Here is a 17,175-nt window from a genome sequence, read left to right as displayed (position 1 = left end):
GCTCTGCAACATTTGGGAGACGTATGTTATCAGCTTAACTAGAAAAAAGGATTAATCAATAATATTAAAATGAAAAAATCTGCAGAGAAAATTATAGAATAAAACTATAAGCCTGCTTAAAATTTTTCACATATTACAGTTGACCATTTATTAGAATGTGTCAAAAAAAAAAAAAAAAGCCACCTATAAAAACCCCAAAAGCCAACAGAGACATATGGGTTTCATTTCTCCAAGCTCCTTCTAGACCTAAAAATTTCTTCAAAATTAAGACTCCTAATTGCATTAGACTAGGCACAATAATCATTTTAAAAATATTTTAAAAACCAAATTAGAATTCTTTAATCCACCAGCACGTGGCATCTTATTCTAGGAATTCTGGGCATCCAACACCTAACTCATAATTTGGGCTTAAAGTAAGTTAGTTTGATATTCATCCATCCATCTATCCATTCATGGAAGTAATCATCGTGCATCTACAAGCTAAATACCATTCTAGGCATTGGGAGATAGCAGTAAAACAAGACAACACAGACTGTTACCTTATGGAGCTTTGGTTCAAACTTTAGACAAAAGCACTAGAAACCATATATATCACAAAAATGTGGCTTTATAAATTTTTTTCAACTATGGTATACAACTATCATTTATAGCCTTAAAAATTTATGTACACTACACTTCAGTTTGGAGAAACAGATTTACTGGGAAAAGATGCCATTCATTTAGAATCATAATAGTTTCAGAATTCTCCCACCATAACACATAAGAATATCCACTTTGGGAATTATTTTCTCTTTAAACCAAAACTATCAGGAAGAAAAATGGAAACAAATATATGAGAAAATGACTTAATTATAAATATAACACATGTTCACCGTTGGCTATTCCACTTAATCCAGTCACTAAGTAAGGTAAGGCATATAAAGTAATAGAGCTGGTTAAAGAATGATTCGAAAAGGCTTGAAGGCCAAAATATGAACTCAAGTGAAAAGAGCTAAATCTCAGGGAAGTTTATTAGCTAGCAATATACTCACTTAGCTTTCAAAATTGCCCCAGTAAGTCCCAAAGCAGGAGCCACGTTTACTAGAGAAAAAAAAAAAATCCACTACTATCCCTCCCAGCAGAACATAAAAGTACAAAGGTACCATTGTGTTATTGCCAAAGCCAAAAGGGCAAGAAAAAGTCAGAAGAGAGAAGATGAATAAAAACAAAAGAGCAAACCAAAGGGAAAAACTAGGTTTGGAAGGAATTTCAATAAAAGAATATCTTGAGATCAAAGTTTTTTTTCTAGCTTCCTTTCTAATTAGTGCATGTAAAATTCCCTGTTCATCACTTATTAAAAAACAAAATCTTGTTTATAAATAGCACAGCATACCTTTGTCTCATAGTACTTTACTCCCCACCAATGTTAAGTTTACCTAATACTTCAAAAATAATGCACTGACACAAAATTTAAATAATGTTTTTAAAGAGAATAATTATGTAAAATTTCAATAAGATAACTTAGGTCTGTTATTAACATAATACAGGATATTTCTTATAAGTGCTCCAAAAAGCACAGCACATAGTGTTTAATAAGTTATCAATTATTTGTTTCCTATTTTCACTATTTTTCTTCCTACCTATGAAAGCTGGCAAGAATCTTACTTACTTGGGTGGAAGAGATGGGGAAATTTATTCCTTCATTAAATATTTCCTAAGTACTTACTAAGCACCAAGCCCTGTTCTTTTTATATTATCAGAGTCATGATCTCAAATTGGTTTCCAAGTTTGCTGATGACACAAAAAGATTTTTCTTTTAGGATAATAACCATATAAAGAATTTCGACTAAAATCTAATAGGCCATGTAATCAGTCCTCATTCTTCTTATTCCTTTTTTTTTTTTTTTTTTAAAGAGAGACAGGTCTCACTCTGTTGCCCAAGCTGGAGTACAGTGGCATGATAACTCACTGCAACCTCAAACTCCTGGGCCTAAGTGATCCTCCTACCTCAGCCTCTCAAGTAGCTACGACTACAGGTGCACACCACCATGCCAGGCTAATCATTTAAAACATATTTTTTGTGGAGATGAGGGTCTCACTATGTTGCTCAGACTGGTCTTGAACTCCTGGCCTCAAGGGATTCTCCTGCCTTGGTCTCCCAAAGTGCTAGGATCATAGGTATGAGCCAAGCCACCATGCCTGGCCTTCTATTCACTTTTAACTGCTAAAGTCAAAGCCACTGTCATTTTAGAAACCTATGTGCTCCCTAAAACCAGTTGTTACTACTGGGCTAACCAAGAAGTTGATTTAGACTATTTTTAATATGTGCTCACTATATCTTATCTGCCTAGTTTTGTTTTATTTATTTATTTATTTATTATTTATTTATTTTGAGACAGAGTCTTGCTCTGTTGTCCAGGCTAGAGTGCCCTGGCATCAGCCTAGCTCACAGCAACCTCAAACCCCTGGGCTCAAGTGATCTTCCTGCCTTATCAGCCTCCCAAGTAGCTGGGACTACTGGCATGTGCCACCACACCCGGCTAATTTTTTCTGTTTTTAGTGGAGATGGGCGGGGCTCACTCTTGCTCAGGCTGGTCTCGAACTCCTGAGCTCAAGCGATCTTCCCATATGGGCCTCCCAGTGTGCTAGGATTACAGGCGTGAGCCACCACACCATGCTGCCTAGTTTTATAAACAGAAAAATTACTGATTTACATTTAAAAAGGAACCTATTCGGGTCCAAATTTAAGAGAAGATATTGTTTACTACATTAAGTTTCATATTATAACTAAACAAGCCTCTAGACTCAGATTTAAATAGCTGAAAAAATTATGTAGGGCTTTCCTAAGCTTCCTTGAGATATTTTGAAGAGGCAGAAAAGTCATAAAAAATTAAGAGAAACATAATGCTAAGTGTGCTTTATTATCTACCTATATTGTAAAAAGATTTTTTTATGGCCGGGCGTGGTGGCTCACGCCTGTAATCCTAGCCCTCTGGGAGGCTGAGGCGGGTGGATCACTCGAGGTCAGGAGTTTGAGACCAGCCTGAACAAGACCCTGTCTCTACTAAAAACAGAAATAAATTATCTGGACAACTAAAAATATATATAGAAAAAATTAGCCGGGCATGGTGGCGCATGCCTATAGTCCCAGCTACTCGGGAGGCTGAGGCAGTAGGATCGCTTAAGCCCAGGAGTTTGAGGTTGTTGTGAGCTAGGCTGACGCCACGGCACTCACTCTAGCCCAGGCAACAAAGTGAGACTCTGTCTCAAAAAAAAAAAAAAAGATTGTTTTTATAAATAGAGCAGATACATCTTTAAAAATAGCAATGGGGAAAAAATTCATACAGAGCAGTCTCAAACAGCTTTTAAAATGGTGATTTCATTGATGCTGTTAACGTCTCTGAGCAACTGAAGCTGTGGGCTAAAAAAAAACCAAATGTCTGGGGATGACTCTGCAAAGAGAGAGACAACACAAAGGCATGGTTTTTGGTAAAAGAGTAAGTTCTTTACTTATACCCACCCCCATCCCAAATTCCAGATTCACTAATGTTTCCTCCAGAATTGTGGATTTTCAGGACGTCCCTTGGAACAAATCATTCCTAAAACTGCATACGCAATTTTCAAACACAGTAGAAGCCATAAAAGATACAGCCCAAATTCCCTCAACAAGAAGGGAATGACTGTGGACATTTGAACTCAGAAGCATTACTTGCGATGCTAGTGTTAGAAAGTCTAATAATTTGGTCTGAATGATGATGCAATATATCTTATAAGAACACTCTACATAATATAAACAAAATAATCAGTCTATCCCGGGAAAATCTGACATGAACCAATTGTATCTTAATGAAGAAATCAAAATTACAAATCAAGCAATTCATAATGCAAAAATCAAGGGGTACAACTGCCTCACGTGGGAAAGACGCTGTAAGTAATTTAGGCAAAAGATAACCAAAATAATAATAATAATAATAATAATTTCACAATATATCTCATTTCAGCCACATCCATTATACTCAACAGATTCAGTGCATTTTAAACTCCCTCCCAATGCAAGGAAAATTTAATATTTTAAAGTATTCTCTTACTTCAAACTATCCCATAAGCAATATTTAAGTTTTTTTCAAAGCCAGTTCCAACAACAATTCTTAATGTATTATTCAACCAAATTGACTCAGTATTATAGTCAACCACGCACTATCAGCAGCTAAATCCCTGTTTGGTAAATAAAGCATTCTTCTTAATTTAGCTTTGGATTAATAATGGTAATCTCTAACTTTAAGCATACCTGGTATAAACAATGGCACACACTTCGAAGCTGAGGGGGGAATTCTAAGGAGGAACTGATGATGGCATGGAAGAACTTTTCAGTCATTTGAAGAAGGTTCCGCTGGTTTTCCTCAAGGCTCTCTGATGGTTCTAACCTACACGAAAAAGGAAAGGTAAAATCATAACATTTCTGTTTAAAACAAAAAAAATCCACTCCTTAGAAGAGACTCGTTTAGAGATATTCAGCCAAATGCAATGTGTGGACTTTACTGGGATCCTGATTTGAACAAAAAAACTATTAAAAAGACAATTTGAGACAACCCCCCAAAAGGTAACAAAATTAGTCTTAGATATTAAGGATTATTTTTAATTTTACTGGATATGGAAATACTTGGGCTCTGCGCATGTTTTCTTGAAGTCTATATATGTTGGAAAAATAATCTCAGGGATTTGCTTTAAAATACCTGTGCAAAAAAGAGGGAGAAAGGGATAGGTAACAAGAACAGCAGGTATTCTTCCAATTCACCTTCCTCTATGTGTATATGCCCATATGAAAACATTAACTCACATATGATGTGGGTTGTAGATTTTTTCATCAATAGTAACAAAATGCAACTTTCATCTTTCACTCTACATTATGTTTCTGAGATTTACCCTGTTGATACACATAAAGATCTAGCTCATTCACTTTACTGAATAATGATCCCTTATTGTATACCATGATTTATCTGTTCTCCTATTAATGAACATCATAAATTTTTCACTTTTATAGACATCACTGCAATGAACATTGTTGAGCATATATAAGAGTTTCTCTAAGGCAACTACCTAAAAATGAAGTTTCTGAATCATTGAGTCAATATGCAAATTTAACTTTATTAGACATTGCCAAATGGCTCTACAAACCAGCAGTGTGTAAGAATTCTTATTCTTCTGCATTCTCATAAATTTAGTGTCCTAATCTAGTAGTTAGGAAAGGGCATCTCAAGTTTTTAACTTCTATTTCCAAAATTCCTAGTAAGGTTAGACATGCTATTATATATTCTGAGGCCATTCAGGTTTCCCCTATCTTGAACTGCCTTCACACCCCAGTCTGACATTTCTAAATGTTAGATGTCCTTCCCACTGGTACCAAACACTCAGTATGCCCAAAATTAATTGACTTTTCCTCTTACTCTTATGTCTTTTTTTTTTTTTTAAGCCAGTCAAATTTGGCAGTGGGGGGTTGTACACCAACTTCAGTGATAATACCATTCATAAATTCTGATAACCCACTACCACAAGACCAACCTACTCTATATCTTACCTTGTGTTCCCATGATGTCAAGGGCACCATCACTGTCTTAATCACTTCATTCTGGCTGTGTCTGATGTCACTTTTTCCTACTCTACTTCATTATTCCCCATATCCACTCAGTGTTGCTAATTCTCATGAGTACGACCTCTAAAGTCTTTGTGTTGTGATTAAAGGAAGAGATTCCGAAGGCAAACTTACTAGGTTTAAATTTCAGCTCTACCAGTTATTGGTCATTACAAGCTTGGTCACAATATTTAAATTCTTTGGGCTTCAGTTTTTTCTCATCAATAAGAATAACAATGCCTATTTTGTGGTTGTTTAAATTTTACACAATGGCTAACAAATCCACAAAGCTTTACTCTCCAATTGGCTTAATCTGAACTCTTCAGCCCTTATGAAACTCACCACTAAATATGTGTTATATGTTCTATCTCCCCTACTAAACTGTAAACTCCTTGAAGGAAATATTCATCTTTGTCCCCTTAAAGACTAGCACAGTACCTTACCAAAGCAAATACTGAGTAAATACTTGTTTTCACTATCTTAACTCATAATTTTCTATTTCTATACTAATTTATCTATTATATAAATGCTTTGGACATTTCTGTCATCACTCCAGATTCCTTGTAGCTCACTGTGTGGTATAACACATGCATACGGTAAGAGTTGACAAATTAATATAGACTGCAAAGTAGGAAAGATTTCATGGAAAAGGCCAAGTTCTAAAGGAGGCAAAGAATTTGCATAGGCAAAAAGAAGTAAGGGTATTTCAGAAAGAGGAGGTAGGCAAGGCAGGTACTCACAATTCAATCCAGTAAACATTTATTACACATCTACTAATTGCCATCCTAGTGCCAGGTGCTGAGGATTCAGACATAAATGCCCTTTTCCAAGAGGGGAAAGGCATATACATCTGGTATTCCACACTAAGTAATGATTAAATAATTCAAGAATATTGTGATAAATATAAATTTGTGATAAATTTGGTCTCTGCCCCTTATTCCTGGCACCCAGCTCCTAAAACCCTTGGAATCTCTGGAGTGAGAAGAGTGTCTTTTGTATGATACTTAGATGACTGGTGGCTGGGGGCCCCTGGAGTGCTTCAGGATGGAGGCTGGTCACCAGAAAGACCAGGGCATGATTAAAGGATTAGGACTTTCAGCTCTACCCCAAACCTCTTGGGAAGGATGAGGGGCTGAAGGTTGAGCTTATCACTAAACAGCCAGTAATTTAATCAATCATGCCTATGTAATAAAGCCTCCAAAAAAACCTAAAAGGATAGGGTCCTAAGAGCTTCCAGGTTGCTGAACACCTGCAGGTGCCTGGAGGGTGATGCACCTAGAGAGGGCATAGAAACTCCAAGGCCCCTCCCCTATACTTTGCCTTATGTATCTTTCCATCTGGCCGTTCATCTTTATCCTTTACAGTAAACAGGTAAACACAAGTAAAGTATTTCCCCCGAGTTCTGGGAGCCATTCTAACAAATTAATCTAACCCAAGGTGGGGGTCGTGGGAACCCCAATTTATAGTTGGTTGGTCAGAAAGAACAAGTTCCAGCGCTTGTGACTGGCATCTTAGAGGACTGAGCAATTAACCTGTGGGATCTGATACTATCTCCAGGCAGTTGGTGTCAGAATCCAATTGAGTCATGGGATACCTGGTTCTTGTCCACTGAAGAATTACTTGGTATGTGGGGGGGGGGACCCACACATCTGGAGACTGTGTTGAATGTGAGTAGAGAGGAAAAAGCAGTTTATTTTTTCCTTTACAGATAGACAAAATAGCAAAGCAGAGAGAGACATGATTAGTTCATATGGCTTATGGTTGTCGGGAAGCTAGAGGAGGAAAATGAATTTGAAATATGTGGATAACTCAAAAGAGACTGGTCTAAAGATGGGGATTATACATAGGGAGAACCATTAAGAAGCTACAATAGTAATTCAAATCTTAGATACAGACAGCCTAGGATTTTTAGGGGTATGAATGAAAAGATTACTAATTTCTTTAACAAGGCTCAGAGATTGCTAGCAACCTTGACAATTCTTGTCTACTTTGTGGAAGGTTTTTTTCCAGTCAGCATAGCAGCAGGGACTCTGCAGTCTTCAGGTTTCCCTTCTAGCCACAGTGCTCTCTCGCCTCCCACAAGCCAATGGTAGCCTGTTGGCACGGTCTATAATGAAGCTTTGTGTTCAATCACTTAAGTATTTGTGTATATAAAACTTTGCTTTGGTTTGATTTTCTAAGAACCAGCTTTTGGTTTCCCTATTTTTTTCCTATTGTTTTCAATTTCACTAATTTCTGCACTTTTTCTTTTCCTTTCCTTCTACTTGGTTTAGGTATTCCTGTTCTTTCCGTAGTTTTCTAAGGTGAGCTTAGATTATCGATTTTAGATCTTTCTTCTTTTCTAGTATATATTGTTTCCCTTTAAGCAACTGCTTTCATTGTGTCTCACAAACTTTGATAAGATATATCTTCATTTAGTTTTTCTTTTTTCTTTGCATTTCAGTTTTGGAAGTTTATATTGATATATATTCACATTCACTGATCCTTTTCCTCACTTGTGTCCAGAACTACTGACAAGCTCATCAAACGCATTCTTCCTATTACAGTGCTTTTTATTTCTAGCACTTTTTTTTTGATTTTTTCTTAGAGTTTCCATGTCTCTGTTTACATTACCCATCTGTTCTTACATGCTGTCCACTTTTTCCATTAGAGCCCTTATTTCATAGTTATTTTAAATCCCCGTCTGATAATTCAAAAAATCTCTGCCATATCTGAGCCTGGTTTTGATGCTTACTTTGTCTCTTCAGACTGATTTTTTTTCTTGCCTGTTAGCATGCCTTGTAATTTTTGTTGAAAGTCAGACAAGATGTATTGGGTAACAGGAACTGAGGTAAATGTGCCTTTAGTCTGAAGTATTATGCTAATCCACCTAGGAGTTAGGTTGTGTTTAATGTTTGCTGTAGGTAGGTGCCCATTTCTGCTAGTGTCATTTTTGTCTCCTTTGTTGGCTGTGTTTAATGTTTGCTGTAGGTGTCCTTTTCTGCTAGCGTCCTTGTTTTTGTCTCCCTTGTTGTCTTTGGGTTTCCATAGAAATTACGTCTTAAGTAGAGCCTCTGTGTTGCAGTTCTCTCAGTGGTAATATATTGGAGCCCTGTTGATTGGGTTATTGGGGAAGAGAAGTATTCTATTTACACTAAGTATTCTAATTATACTTCCATTGTTTTATTGAGCCAAAGTCCCCAAGCTATGACCTTTAGAATAATTTGTTAGCCTTTTTTTCTCCTCTCCTTGCATGAGACAAAAGGTTAAATGGGCCTGAGTTGGCTAATTACTCATCCTCCAGGTCAGATAAGGCTCTAGTAAAGTAACTTCTTTTGAGGGCAGGCCTTTGTTAGGGATAACAGGACACTATGAGCATTATTTTAAAATGGTTACTTTCCCCTTCCCAAAACACAAAGGGATCTTTCTCCCATCTTCATTATGAGAACTGGTTAGGCTTCTGGAGGTAAAACTCACAAAGGTGTGGGGGTCCCCCTAAGACTGAGGCCCTAGGAGACTCTCTAGCTAATCTACACTTGGCTTCCAGCAATTCATCAATTACGGTCTAAGCATTCCTACCAGTTACTGAATATGGCAGCTTCTTCTCCTGGTAGGCTGTGATTCTCTGTATCAACCTGTCTCTTCAGTTTTTGGGGTGACAGTTTACCCAGTAACCTCAAATCTCTGGTATATCTAAGGAGAGCTGCTTATTAACAGTTTTTCAGCTTTTTTCTTGGTGTGAATATGGGAGTGTTGACTTTTAAGCTCTTAAAATCACACTGAGAGTGGGTCTCTGTCTGATTTTAAGCAATCTGACTATATTAAGTTTGCCATCTTTTCACTTATCTGTACCACAGCACTTACTATAGTAGATTTCTTTTAGGCAGTTAGTTCACTCTCTTACTAAGTAATTCGTTAACCTTTAGGAAGTAAACTGCTTAATAAATGGATTCAGTAAAGTTGCAGGATATAAAAGCAATATACAAAAACCAGTAGCATTTCTATGTTGGTCAAAGGGTACAAAGTTACAGTTAGCATGAATAAGCAGTTCTGGAGATCTACTGTCCAGCACGGTGACTATAGCTAATATTGCATACCTGAAAATCACCACACACACACAAAAAAAGAGTCAGCATAAGCAATTGTCAGGGAAAAAAAGGAAAGTGAACTTGCTTATTGGTAACAAAATATAAGAGGGATTTAAGAGAATTTTTTTTTTTTTGAGACAGTCTCCCTCTGTTACCCTGTTGCCCAGGCTACAGTGCCATTGTGATAGCCTAGCTCACAGCAACCTCAAACTCCTGGGCTCAAGCAACCCTCCTGTCTCAGCCTCCCAAGTAGCTGGGACTACAGGCACGTGCGACCTGTTTCTACTAAAAATAAAAAAGAATATTGCTTTTAAGTTTTGAACTATTAACTATTTAACTATTTTAGGAAAAACTGGCTAATTTAGTGCTGGATTTCTGATTAGATATTACTGTTGATATTTCAACAAAGGCAGAGCCAAAAATACCAATGAATACATAGTTGCTATATAATGATTTTTTAGGAAGAACAACCATCTAGCAGCTCTGCACTTGAAAGTAAAAAAACAACCTTAGGGTCCTAACTGAAAGACAGACAAGAGAATGTTAACATGTGGCTTAGAAAAAGCAATTCATTCATTCAACAAATATTTATAAAATGTTAACTATTAATAGAAGCCAGATACCATGCTAAATACTCACAGAAGGATAAAAAGATATAAAAAATACCTAACAGCCAACAGTCTAAAGAGGAGATAATTCATAAAATAAATCACCACAATTAAGTGTTACAATGGTGGTGTGGAGCACAGAAGAAAGACTGTTTCTTTGTTCATATATAGTGTGTGTATGGGTGGTACCTGGTAAAAGGCAGAGAAAGCTTCACAGAGATAGTGGCTTAAACTGCATCCTGAATTACCTGTCATCCTCTTTCCTTTCTCCTAAGTCACTCATCATTATAGGAGAAGAAGTGACTTAGAAAAAAGAGTTAAGCATGCTCAGCTCAATGCTGTCCTCACCAATCTAGATACGTCTGCCTGCAGAGAAGATATATTGTGGTCTGATTTCCACTTGTGTGGAAAAAAGCTTGCTAGCACCTATGAGCCATGCTTGTAGTTTAACCAGCTGTGCATGAAATGAGGTAGATGAGTCTAGTCGAGGTGAGGTATTAGGAAGCCTATTTGCCCACAGCACCTAAAGCCACATTCTCCAATCATTTTTACCAGAAATAAAGGTGATATCTGATTTCTGGGTGCCTCCCTTCATCTCCCGTCACCCCTTCTTGGTTTTAAACTTGGGCAGGGAAGAGGAATATTATTTGGTAGGCATCTCCAATCCCAATGAACCCCATGTGCCACGCCACTTTAAAAATACATAATGTGCATACTTCACTGGAGCTTAAAGTACAGAGTACATATGAAAGAATGACAAGAGGTGAAGGTAGATTATAGCTACTACAAGGCAAAAGACTATGTACTTTATCTTGCTGTCAACGAGGAACCACTGATGGTTTATGAGAAAGAAAGTGACAAAAAATTTATGTTTTAGAAAAATAATTCCTATAGCAAATGGCCTGAAAACAAAAAGACAATGCTGGGACAATAATTAGTAGGGTACTGCAGAAGTCAAGTGGTGATGGCACTGGCCAAATAATTATGATATAGCCAAACTATGAAGTGTCATATAGCAGTTCAAAAGAATGAGATTAATATTTATATACAGACAGAAAGATCTAAAGTTAAAAAATATTAAGTTGGAAAACTGTGTATACAATATGATACCATTATATTAAGCACTCACATCATAATATGTATTTTCTACAATTACATAGAGACATGTGTTGCTTACCAAGGGGGATACATTCTGAGAAATGCATCCTTAGGTGATTTCATTGTTGTGGAAACATCAGAGAGTTCACTAACAAACCTAGATGATATAGCCTACAACATACCTAGGCTATAACACAGCCTATTGCTCCTAGGCTACAAACCTGTATAGCATATTACAGTACTGAATGCTGTAGGCAACTATTACACAATGGTAAGCATTTGTGTATCTAAATGTAGCAAAACAAAGAAAAAAGAAAAAAGTAAAAATACAGTATTATAACCTTATGGGACCATGGTCATATATTCAGATCATCAAATATTCAGATCGTCGTTGACTGAAATGTCATTATGTGGCTCGTGACTGTATATGTATTAATATAAGCAAATGCATGGAAAAAGGAGAAAAGAACAAACTAAACCAGAAACAGTCTCTTGGAAGTGACAGTCAAAGACACCTTTAACAATAATCTGTAACTTTTTAAGAAAAATGTATTTGTGTATAACTTTTATAATTAAAAAGTAATTTTAAGAATCAAGGGGAGAAATTATGAGGGCCTTGTCTCATGTGGTCTTAGTGAAAAAAACAGAGAGCACTTGTAAGTGAAAAGATGACAAACCTGGTAGGATCCACTTCAAAGCTTACATGTTGCCAATCAGAAGATGTGATAACAATTCGTAATAAAGGATCCAGAAGTTTTTGTAGGTAGGTAGCACCATATACCTAAAGAAACGCACAAGTAGGAATTTATTATGCCTGCTCCACATATCTTGCATTAAAAGTTCTTGCATCAGTTCTGTACATTCTATATATAATTACTACTGGACATACCTCAGCAAACACACACACAAAATGAAAGATACAAACCTTGAAACAGAATGTCATTATTTTACTGGCCAAGCTGTTGCCTCGGAAAAGAGTCTGCATGGAGTCTGCCAATTCTACTTCCTTAGAAAACATGTTCCAGAGCAGTTGGTAGAGTAAATGTCGAGAATCAAATAGAGTAACCAGAACCCGAGCTAGTTCATCCTGAGAAAAAAACAAAACCAGGTTGGTGTGAACAATCCATTTTTTTCTTAAGCAAGAAACTGAAGATAAGCAAAAAAGCAAATCCAAAGTTGAAAACCACCTGCCAAATTAAGACAAATGGTGACTGATTAATACTTCTCCTGAGATTTATCTGTGTAATTTGCCTATAGTGGATGACTATTAAATGTTTATAATAGCTGTCAAGTCTAAGGACTAACTGGTGAAAGTTAGTAAAGGATGTAGGCTTCACCAGGAGACAAAAACTTCAAGATTCAGATCAAATTATATCACAAAATGAAAGAGTAGAACTAGAAGATAACATCGAAGAGTTTAATTTGCATAGGCATTTGCACATATCATTTTCTTAGAAAATCACTGTGGAGAAATAAGACTGGTGACCAGAACAGCTCTACTCTCTTCTTGTGTGGACAGGGGAACTCAGTGAACAACAAAAATGGAATGACCACAGGATTTTGAGGAAATCAGGAAGAAAAGGAACTGAGCATTCAGAACCCAGAGGTCAGCCAGATTCATGTGCAAAGTTGGAGAGTGGGGTAGGGAGAGGAGCTGAAATTACCATCTATTATGGAAATGACAACCCTTATAATTCCCTACGATAAAGTAGTTTTTGGTACACTCAAGAAAAATGATCTGATAGTAAATCACTGTTTAACCACATGCTGAGAAGAGCACTAAAGGCAGCCATAAAAAGATGCCTCAGTCCTCAAGGAGTAACGACAAAGGCCAGGATCACAGCCATAACTCTTTAATTCTTGCCTGGTCTCAGGATTAGGATAATCTGATATTTGAGTAAAGGAAAAAGTTTAATAATCCTAATCACAAATAATCTAGAAGCCAAAGAATTATGAAGACCCAATATTCTGCTCTACTCCCTAATACATAATACATATTTGACGAGACATAAAAACTCTATCCTCCATGACAAAGTCAAGTGCAATTGTGAGAATTCAGTTATAAAAATTTGTAGACTACTGTGCTAAGTGTTTTTTCCACTCCAATCCCTCCCTCCCAAATTCTGAAAACTTTAAGCAACATAATTTGAAAACATATTTACAAAATAGAATTAAATTTTTAAAAATGTTACTTTATATTTTGTTCTCCTTTAGATATAGCTTTAACAGATTTGGCTTAATGTAAAATTCCTACTTAACATAAAAGTCATTCAATATAAAGCCCAATGAATTAAAGCTTCTTGGACTTAACTGATTCTTTCTTTGTTAAGAAAATTACTGAGCATTTTTAGTGCTAATTACAGGAAGGTGCTAACAAGATAATTCGGAACATCCATTTTCAAAACATTTGAAGATCTGTGAACTAATTTTAGGCTTCAAGAGGATTTCAATAATTTGGGGGTATTGCTAATCAATGTGTATAAAATTTCAGTTATACAAGGTAAGTTTTAGAGTTCTGCTGTGCAACACTCTACCCATAGATAGCAATACTGTATTTTACACTTAAAAATCTGTTAAGAGGGCCAAGAGTGGTGGCTCATGCTTGTAATCCTAGCACTTTGGGAGGCTGAGGTGGGAGGATCTCCTGAGGCCAAGAGTGTGAGGTTGCTGTAAGCTATGATGATGCTACTGCACTCTAGCTCAGGCAACAGAGTGAGACCCTATCTCAAAAGAAAAAAAAAAATCTGTTAAGAGGATAAGATCTTGTACTAAGTGTTCTTACCAAAATAAAATGAAATAATCAGAGGAGAAGCATTTCAGATGACAGTAGCAGCAAAGGTGCTCTAAGGCAGAAACAAGTCTAACGTGTATGAGGAATGGAAAGGTAGCCAATGTGGCTTAAGTTTACTGAGCAAGAAGGAAAATGGCGTAAGATGATGTCAGAGATGAGACAGAGCCCAGATTGGGCAGAGCCTTGTAGGCCAGAATAAGGACTTTGAATTTTACTTTAAGTGTGGGTATGAGAAATATGATTCTGGCCAGGCACAGTGGCTCACGCCTATAATCCTAACACTCTGGGAAGCTGAGACGAGAGGATCGCTTCAGCTCAGGAGTTCCAGACCAGCCTGAGCCAAGAGTGAGACTGTTCTCTACCAAAAATAGAAAAATTAGCTGGGCATCATGATGCATGCCTGTATTCCCAGCTACTCGGGAGGCTGAGGCAGGAGGATCCCTTGAGTCCAGGAGTATGAGGTTGGTGTAAGCTAGGCTGATGCCACAGCACTCTACTCAGGACAACGAGTGAGAATCTTGTTTCAAAAAAAAGAAAAAATGATTCTATAGCTTTTAAGCAGGAACAAATCTATAAACAATGACAAATTACCTTAGTTATAATTTATTATAACTGAAACCATTTTTGGTACGCCATAAACCAAATGGCTTTTTAACAAGGAAAAGGTCAACAACCCTTCTCAAAGTCTCTCTTATTAAGAATCATGTGATTTTAGGATAAAGTTTCCCTAAATTAAGGGAGAGGTCAAATAGCCATATTACATATTCATGTTTAAAGCAAGAAAATACCATAATTTCAAACGCAGTTACACTGCTTAAATTAAAACAAAATTGTATAAGACATTATAGAAAAAGAATAGCAAACTGGAAGTAGTAAACAGAAATAAATCGTGGATTTCAATTCTGGCTTTTCTTAACCACTAACTAATATTACGTTTAATTTAATTACCTTACCTAATATATGAAGACACCAGACCGTATCAGTGGTTTTTAATTTTCTTTAAATCAGTTTTTAAATGGAATTTTTCAGTGGGTGTAATGAGATAGAACACTAGCAAGGGCTAAATGTGTCAACCACTCTGTACAGCTGAAAATCACTTAACTAAGTATCTAAAGTTTGTTTTAGCTCTAAAACTGTATCAATTCATTCAATAAACATTGAACAAATATATTTTGAAGCATTTGCTATGTGCCAGGCACTCTTCTTGCCCACTAACTCAATGCACTTACCCACTGAGAACAAGGGACCACGTTGGCCAGAGCCATAGCTATAGGGAGCTCTCCCTGATCACCCATCATTGTGACCAATTCCACCAGTCTCTCAAAACGATCTGCCAATACTGTTTCTGCAAGTGTGTCAAATTCTGTGCCTTGTTGAAGGATTTTTGTCAGAACTTCCATAAATGTAGCTCTTGTCTGGAGATCCTTGTGATAACCTAAACCTGGACAAACAGATGCAAATTTACTAACAGGACCTTGCTGAAGTAATTTTTACTTGTCTTACATGTCAATTCTCTAGGTTTTACATTTCTCTATGAAGCTTTCACTTGATCTTACCTATGGAGTGCATGAGGCCACTGTCCACATTAGCATTGAGTAAGTTTGACATTGCAAGTACTGTACAGTGCCTCAGTGATGCCAGCCTCCGGGACATGCCACGTTTCCTGCCACCTGTTTGTGCATTTTCATCTTCAACTTCACTACAGTCATTCAAAAGGTTCATAAACAACGTGAAGTATCTGAGAAATAAAAAGACTAACCCTTACACAGTGAAGGCCACATCAACGAGAAAGCTAAGCAGACATTCTGAAGTAATCATATGTGCACTGTATAAGTGGCCCTGGGCATCTGTTTCTCTCCTCTCTTGTGATAATCAGCCATGGTGGCTCATTATGAAGTGTGCTATGTTGGATGTGATTTTGTCTTGACAAAGCCCAGTACTCATTTCATAACATAAGCACCAAATAGATGCAATGTTTCTTGGTAATGTGTCACTTTTAACGTTCAGCATATAAAATTAGTAGTCCTAATAGTTTAGACAATGTCATTTTAAATGACAATGAAGCAATCTCGATTGTATTATAAGTAAAAACTCACCAACCACATAATTTTCTATAAATACCACAAAACACTGTTGTTTTCTTATCTCAGTCCTGTCATAGGAAATACTTCTTCGCAAGTGTGGTATATTTTATGCGACAGCAGCTAATGGCCCTAATACCAAAGCAATTAGATCCACTATAATCATTTGCCACTTTGGTTACGATTTGTTTTGTGTGGGGGGCTTTATTTGCTTTTTGCTTTGTGTTTTGGGTGGCTGAAATTTACTTAAGAAATAACTGTGATTTGGCTTCCATCAATTCCACACCATCTCCTTCCTCAGGCTGCAGTGGGAGACCAGCTAGGAGAGAAACTACTGCTTCCATGCTTGCCTGGTCCAAATCTCTGAAGAGAAAAATTTAGAGACTATAAGTCCTTCAGGTTCTTCCATTCCACTTTTCCCTCAAATAAACCTCTTACTAACAGACATAAACTTTAGAAACTACCTGTTTCATTAAACAAATTATTAGCACACCCTAAATAATTTGAGTTCATATGCAGACCCCAGAATATAAAACATTTCAAATTGAGGAGAAGGCAATAACAACCTTCTACAAAGTAATCTTGGCTAAATGACTACCTTAAATCAAAAGTATGTCCAGTCAGCCCTCCATATCTATGAGTTCTGTATCTGTGGATCCAATCAACCACAGATTGAAAATATTTGGAAAAAAAAACGGATGGATGTGCCTGTACTGAACTTGTATAGACTTTATTTCCTTAACATTATTCCCTAAACAATATGCTATAACAACCATCTATACAGCATTTACATTGTATTAGGTATTATAAGTGACCTAAAGATAATTTAAGGTATATGAGAGAGTGTACGTAGGTTATATGCAAATACTACACAATTTTATATAAGGAACTTGAGCAGCTGTGGATTTTGGTGTCCACAGGA

The 17,175-nt window shown here is 36.8% G+C and overlaps 1 protein-coding gene across 2 annotated transcripts in view; it reads right to left on the bottom strand.

The window, feature by feature from the left end:
- The window catches only part of NF1 (neurofibromin 1), a 248,794-nt gene that overhangs the window by 112,899 nt on the left and 118,720 nt on the right, over positions 1-17,175 (bottom strand). For both annotated transcript variants that reach the window (XM_045525424.1, XM_045525425.1), the window contains exons 25-30: positions 16,500-16,616; positions 15,729-15,910; positions 15,402-15,613; positions 12,307-12,468; positions 12,059-12,162; positions 4,268-4,403 (exon numbers count right to left, since the gene is read on the bottom strand). In XM_045525424.1, the coding sequence (XP_045381380.1) occupies positions 4,268-4,403; positions 12,059-12,162; positions 12,307-12,468; positions 15,402-15,613; positions 15,729-15,910; positions 16,500-16,616 (913 nt within the window). The remainder of the gene's footprint in view (positions 1-4,267; positions 4,404-12,058; positions 12,163-12,306; positions 12,469-15,401; positions 15,614-15,728; positions 15,911-16,499; positions 16,617-17,175) is intronic.

The sequence above is a fragment of the Lemur catta genome, chromosome 15, assembly GCF_020740605.2.
Source record: "Lemur catta isolate mLemCat1 chromosome 15, mLemCat1.pri, whole genome shotgun sequence".
NCBI classification, from domain to species: Eukaryota; Metazoa; Chordata; class Mammalia; order Primates; family Lemuridae; genus Lemur; species Lemur catta.
This window is presented reverse-complemented; position numbering and strand designations above follow the sequence as displayed.